Source organism: Somniosus microcephalus, chromosome 17, assembly GCF_052327205.1.
Source record: "Somniosus microcephalus isolate GS21.2 chromosome 17, FLI_Smic_1.0, whole genome shotgun sequence".
NCBI classification, from domain to species: domain Eukaryota; kingdom Metazoa; phylum Chordata; class Chondrichthyes; order Squaliformes; family Somniosidae; genus Somniosus; species Somniosus microcephalus.
The window spans coordinates 87,821,006-87,827,686 of NC_141003.1; the positions used below are offsets into that span (position 1 = coordinate 87,821,006).

Genomic DNA, 6,681 nt, shown 5'->3' on the forward strand with positions numbered 1-6,681 from the left:
TCACGGTCACAGCGATGGTGCAGCTTTGTCACAGCGGTGGTTTTTGTCCTTTCCGTAGAACGTTTCCGTTTCTAGCTAGTCATTCATCACAGTTCATCGTCGATCAGTTCAGCCCATGAGCACGAGTGCAAGATTCATGGTTATCACAGAAGTTGACTGACGGGCCTATGCTCCTGTCAGTTTGCTGCACAATCCACATAAAAGGACAGATCTGCTATTTGGGAAGCTTAATGCTTTCTCTTTAATCTTGCTGTGCTTGTGACTCTCATTGTATGGTGTCAGCCGTGGCTCAGTGGGCAGCACTCTCGTCTGAGTCAGAAGGTCGTGGGTTCAAGTCCCACTCCAGAGACGAGCGCAAACATCTCGGCTGACAATCCCAGTGTAGTACTGAGGGAGTGCTGCACTGTCGGAGGGGCGGTACTGAGGGAGTGCCGCACTGTCGGAGGGGCAGTACTGAGGGAGCGCCGCACTGTCGGAGGGGCAGTACTGAGGGAGCGCTGCACCGTCGGAGGGGCAGTACTGAGGGAGCGCCGCACTGTCGGAGGGGCAGTACTGAGGGAGCGCCGCACTGTCGGAGGGGCAGTACTGAGGGAGTGCCGCACTGTCGGAGGGGCAGTACTGAGGGAGTGCCGCACTGTCGGAGGGGCGGTACTGAGGGAGCGTCGCACTGTCTGAGGTACCGTCTTTCGGATAAGATGTTAAATGGAGGAACGGTCTGCTCTCAGGTGGACATTAAAGATCCCGTGGTATTATTTCGAAGAGTAGGGGAGTTATCCCCGGTGTCCTGGCCAATATTCATCTTCAATCAACATCACTGAAACATATTATCTGGTCATAATCACTGCTGTTTGTGGGAGCTTGCTGTGTGCAAATTGGCTGCCGCGTTTCCTACATTTTAACAGTGACCACACTTCAAAAAGTACTTCATTGGCTGTAAAGCGCTTTGGGATGTCCGGTGGTTGTGAAAGGTGCTGTAGAAATGCCGGTGGTTGTGAAAGCTGCTGTGTAAATGCCGGTGGTTCTGAAAGGTGCTGTAGAAATGCCGGTGGTTGTGAAAGCTGCTGTGTAAATGCCGGTGGTTCTGAAAGGTGCTGTGTAAATGCCGGTGGTTGTGAAAGGTGCTGTGTAAATGCAAGTCTTTCTATATTTTAATGGGTGAATAATGGCCCAGAAATTCGGGTCTCCACGGGTGAGTACGCACGGGGTACTCGCCCGTAAGCCCAATGGAAGTGCCGGTTTCCTGCATGCGCGGGAAACCGGCACTTCCGTTCCCCTGAAAGAAGGGGTTCAGAGGTCGAACACGTGTGCAGGAGAGGCTGCGCATGCGCATCGAACTTAGGTTTTTTTTGTGGGTTTTCCCGGGAGGGTAAGTCTCCAGAAGTTAGACATGTAAAAAGCAGTCGCAAGGGCTGCTTTTTACAAGGTAAGTGGTGAATTAATTAAAATTAAAACATTTTTTCCACAGGTTTATTATTTTTAAATACTTTAAAGCAAGGTAAGTTTATTTTTAGCCCCGTTAGAAAATAAAATTATTTTTTTAAATATAAATTATTTAAAAGTTATTTCATGTAATTTATAGTTTATTTAAAAAATGTGATTTAAAAAAAAATTTATTTGAAGATTTAGTGCTGTTTTGGGGCTGTAGTATTTATAAGTTTTGACAGCTCTTCCTGTCAATCTTATGAATGGAGCATTCCCTGCTCCGATTGGCTCCCCATGGCCCACGTGATCCCAGGGGACGCATCGAACTAACTGCGTCCCTGGGATACGCAAGCACTGCCCGCCGGGAGCTGGACCAGGCCCCGGATCGGAATTCCACAGGCGCCCACAGCACAACGGCCGGCGCACTAGGTAAGTGCAGGTCGGGGACTTGCACCCGCGGGAAGCCCCCGACCCGAATTTCTGGGCCAATGTCTTCTGTAGCATTGAAAGAATTAAATGACAGGTCACTTACTGTGTGCTGGAACAGTCATTGCATTGAACTCTTAATTATCGCTGTCAATGTTTCAGATAAAAAAAATTGGCTGAATATAAATGTACGTCTGTAGCATATACAGAATAAATTAAGCTTCATTTGCATATGTTACCAAATTTGCTGCTTCAGTGAGCTATAACAATGCAGCAATAAAACAAGTGGCACAAAAAACTGAACCCTATTTTTCTGCTGCTCTGTTCAGCTCCGTGAGTATTTCAATAGTTTGGTAATCAATGTTCCCTTTTTTTTTGGCGTGTGGTCCCTTTAAACTGACTGCGCGGCCCATTCAGATTTTCGCACATGCGCGGTTTCCCCCATATCGAAGCCGGTGAGCGGCCTGGGCGGGATCTCCAGACCGCCGTGTGGCTGTGCAGCTTAGCGGGAACGTTGATTCCTTCTCTTTACAGAAGTAGGTCACTAATTTTCACATTCGGTTGTAAGCAGTCTTTGGAAAAGAGATTGATTTTTTTTTTATATAGGAAAGGTGGCTCCAAATTGAAACTAACCTTAACCTGGAATAAATGAATGAAATTAGTATACCAGTAATAAAACTCTCTGAAGGCCTCTGCTAGATATTACCAGTTTCCCATCGCCTGTGGCCGTCGTGTTGGCATGGACTGGTTGGGCCGAATGGCCTGTTTCTGTGCCGTATATCCTATTTTTTGATTCGTTCATGGGATCTGGGCGTCACTGGCAAGGCCAGCATTTATTGTCCATCCCTAATTGCCCTTGAGAAGGTGGCGGTGAGCCGCCTTGAACCGCTGCAGTCCGTGTGGTGAAGGTGCTCCCACAGTGCTGTTAGGGAGGGAGTTCCAGGATTTTGACCCAGCGAAGATGAAGGATCGGCCGATATACTTCTAAGTCAGGAGGGTGTATGACTTGGAGGTGGTGGTGTTCCCGTGCACCTGCTGCCCTCGTCCTTCTAGGTGGAAGAGGTCGCGGGTTTGAGAGGTGCTGCCGAAGAAGCCTTGGCGAGTTGCTGCATCACTGCTTTGATTACAAGTTGCTAGTGTCTGTCAATTATTTGCTCAGTTTGATATTCTAATTTGATGCTCATTCAATAACTTTTCCTTTAAAGGGATGGATCACTGCACGTCACTTGTACAGAGCAAGGAACAGGAATTTCCGAGGCGGTCACCATTGATGTTGCATCATAGATAATGGATGGGGAAAGAACTTTTGAAAGCTCAAGATCCAGATTCTTGAATGATGCACCTTATTAAAACCACTCCTGCAGACAAGTACTCACTTGCCTTGAACAATAAGGAAATGACCCCGACAGTATAATCTGCTCCACCCTCGGGCTTGACTAAATGTTCAGTGTTCTGTTTGTGTTTGTTTTATTTTTTAAAAATCTATAGACTAAGGATCGGCTATTGATCCTCCTTTGAAAGCACTGATACTGGTTTGATATTATAACATAAAGCAAAGCAAAATACTGTGGGTGCTGGAAATCTGAAATAAAAACAGAAAATGCTGGAAACACTCAGCGGGTCAGGCGCATCTGTGGAGAGAACGAGTTAACGTTTCAGGTCGGTGACCTTTCATTGTGATATTGTAACATGCTTATGTTGGCTGGATATTGGCCTAAATATAAAATCAGTCTTTTTAAGTAGTTGTTTTGAGTCCAGCGGGTGTCTGATCTACTTTGAATGGCAACCAAAAAACTATTACCCCAGGGATAAGCCCCAGGTTCATGTTATGTGAAGTGTTCAGACAAACTTCTCTCTTCCTCTCTCACTTAGTTGGAAATATATCAAGACATTTGAAAAATACAAGTATGGGAGATGGGATTCCTGAGCTGGTTGGTTTTTATTTGACTTTTAATACTGTCAGACAACTGTACATTTTTGTTCAAACAAGTGGTTTCCATAATTGCTGCATTAATAAACTACCGTGTAACTGTCCAGAACGCTTCCTATACTTGTGTCGATTTGCAATACAGGCACAAGTACATTTGTCTATCTTAGGATGTTACACACAATGACGGACAGGAAAAGACCCTCTGTCCATCCAGCCTGTCCCCCCACAACTGTGATAGCTTGTGTCTCGCAATATGGACGCTCTCCACCCCACCCCAAACCATCTGATCTCTTGGGAGAGGCAAAAAAACAGATTAAAAAACTCCAGGCCAATTTGGAGGGAAAAAACCAGAAGAACCTGTTATCAACCTAATGTCTGAGATGGATATCCCTGGCTGTGGAGGCTGAATCGTTGAGTATATTCAAGGCTGAGATCAATAGCGTTTCGAACTCTCGGGGAATCGAGGGCTATGGGGATCAGGCGGCAAAGTGGAGTTGAGGTGGAAGATCAGCCATGATCTCATTGAATGGCGGAGCAGGCTCGGGCCGTGTGGCGGAGCAGGCTTGAGGGGCCGTGTGGCGGACTCCTGCTCCTAATATACAGCCACAATGCAGAAATATGGGTGTTGGAAAAAAGAATGCATTCAAAAAAATTATGGTTTGAAAACTCAGCTGGTGGAGTTACTCTGGGGCGTGCACATTTACAAATACCACTGCTTTTGATGTACAATATGAGAACCCCTGGGTGTATGGCACACAGATTTTTCCGATTTATAGTTGAAAGGTGCACAAGGAGTGGGGACACAAACGTGTTGAAACCTGATAGCAGTTAAACTATTTACTCAGAATGGGCATTCAAAATAAGCAGTTCTTTGTGAATTACTGTATTGCATGTTGTCTAAGCTTCAGCCCATTTGGAACTTAAGCCCAATTTCCCTCATTGCATATTTTAAGTTTTTATTTGTTCCTGGGATGTGGGCGTCACCGGCATAGCCAGCATTTATTGTCCATCACTAATTGCCCTTGAGAAGGTGGTGGTGAGCCGCTGCCTTGAACTGCTGCAGGCCGTGTGAAACGCTATTCCTAGTATTACATTTCAACAAACTAAACAAAGGTTCAACATTTTAGGAATGCAATATCCGAACAATCTCAAGACCGTATTGTGTTAAGGAGCAGATTACGTTCCCCATCAATCAATACTGAAGTGACTGAAAGGCTATTAACTACCGTGCCATTATGAGATGATTGGGTATCCACACAACTAAACAGGGTGGGCGAGCTACCAATTGATGTTTGTTGTATTATCAGTGACCCAAACTTTAGACTATGACCTACCATAGAATAGAATCATAGAACTTTACAGCACAGAAGGAGGCCATTTGGCCCATCGTGTCTGCGCCGGCCGACAAAGAGCTCTCCAGCCTAATCCCACTTCCCAACTCTTGGTCCCTAGCCCTGTAAGTTACAGCACTTCAAGTGCACATCCAAGTACTTTTTAAATGTGATGAGGGTTCCTGCCTCTACCACCCTTTCAGGCAGTGAGTTCCAGACCCCCACCACCCTCTGGGTGAAGAAAATTCCCCTCAAATCCCCTCTAAACCACCTACCAATTACTTTAAATCTATGCCCCCCCCTGGTTATTGGCCTCTGCTAAGGGAAATAGGTTCTTCCTATCCACTCTATCTAGGCCCCTCATAATTTTATACACCTCAATTAAATCTCCCCTCAGCCTCCTCTGTTCCAAAGAAAACAACCCCAGCCTATCCAATCTTTCCTCATAGCTAAAATTCTCCAGTCCAAGCAACATTCTTGTAAATCTCCTCTGTACCCTCTCTAGTTCAATCACATCTTTCCTGTAATGTGGTGACCAGAACTGCACGCAGTATTCTAGCTGTGGCCTAACTAGTGTTTGATACAGTTTAAGCATAACCTCCCTGCTCTTGCCTTTATTAGCTGAGGCATAGAATACAAGTATCCCGTGTGCCTTCTTAACCACCTTATCTACCTGGCCTGCTACCTTCAGCCATTTGTGGACCTGCGTTCCAAGGTCCCTTTGTTCCTCTACACTACTCAGTGTCCTACCATTTATTGTGTATTCTCTTGCCTTGTTAGCCCTCCCCAAATGCATTACCTCACTTCTCCGGATTGAATTCCATTTGCCACTGTTCTGCCCACCAGCCCAGTCCATTGATATCTTCCTGCAGTCTACAGCTTTCTTATCAACCACACGGCCAATTTTAGTATCATCTGCAAACTTCTTTATCATGCCCCCTACGTTCAAGCATAAATCATTGATATATACAGGAAACTTTCGATTTACCGGCACCTAAATAACCGGAAATCTCGGTTAACCGGCAAAATTCAGGAGTAGATTCAGGTAACTTTTATTACTTGTCTTCCTCCATGTGTTGCTGTGCAAGGGTGTGGCTGCAGCTGTTGCTAAGCTACAGAGATGCTTGCAACTTGTGGCCATTGTTTTGAAGCTGTTGCTAAGCAACAGGGCTTGTTGCTTTATACGGAGCTCTCAGCTCCCTATCTTTTACTATAGCGTTCGGTTATCCGGAATTTTTGATGAACCGGCACCACGTCGGTCCCGTCCGTGCCGCATAAAAGAAAGTTTCCTGTACCACAAAAAGCAAGTGACCCAGTACTGAGCCCTGCAGAACCCCACTGGAAACAGCCCTTCCAGTCATAAAAACACCCATGATTTGCAATAGTCACCCAGTGCAAATCATAGAACAGTACAGCACAGAAGGAGGCCGTTCGGCCCATCGAGTGCGCCGGCTCTTTCGAAGAGCAATCCAGTCAGTCCCACTCCCCCGCTCTTTCCCCAAATCCCTGCCATTTTTTCTCCTTCCAGTATTTATCCAATTCCCTTTTGAAGGCTACTATTGAATCTGTATC

The 6,681-nt window shown here is 45.9% G+C and overlaps 1 protein-coding gene across 1 annotated transcript in view; it reads left to right on the plus strand.

The window, feature by feature from the left end:
• hspa14 (heat shock protein family A (Hsp70) member 14) overlaps positions 1-3,881 on the plus strand; it is a 30,578-nt gene extending 26,697 nt beyond the window's left edge. The window contains exon 14 of the mRNA XM_086010819.1: positions 3,054-3,881. Coding sequence (XP_085866945.1) covers positions 3,054-3,132 — 79 coding nt within the window. The 3' untranslated portion in view covers positions 3,133-3,881. The remainder of the gene's footprint in view (positions 1-3,053) is intronic.
• The last annotated feature ends 2,800 nt before the right edge of the window (positions 3,882-6,681 follow it).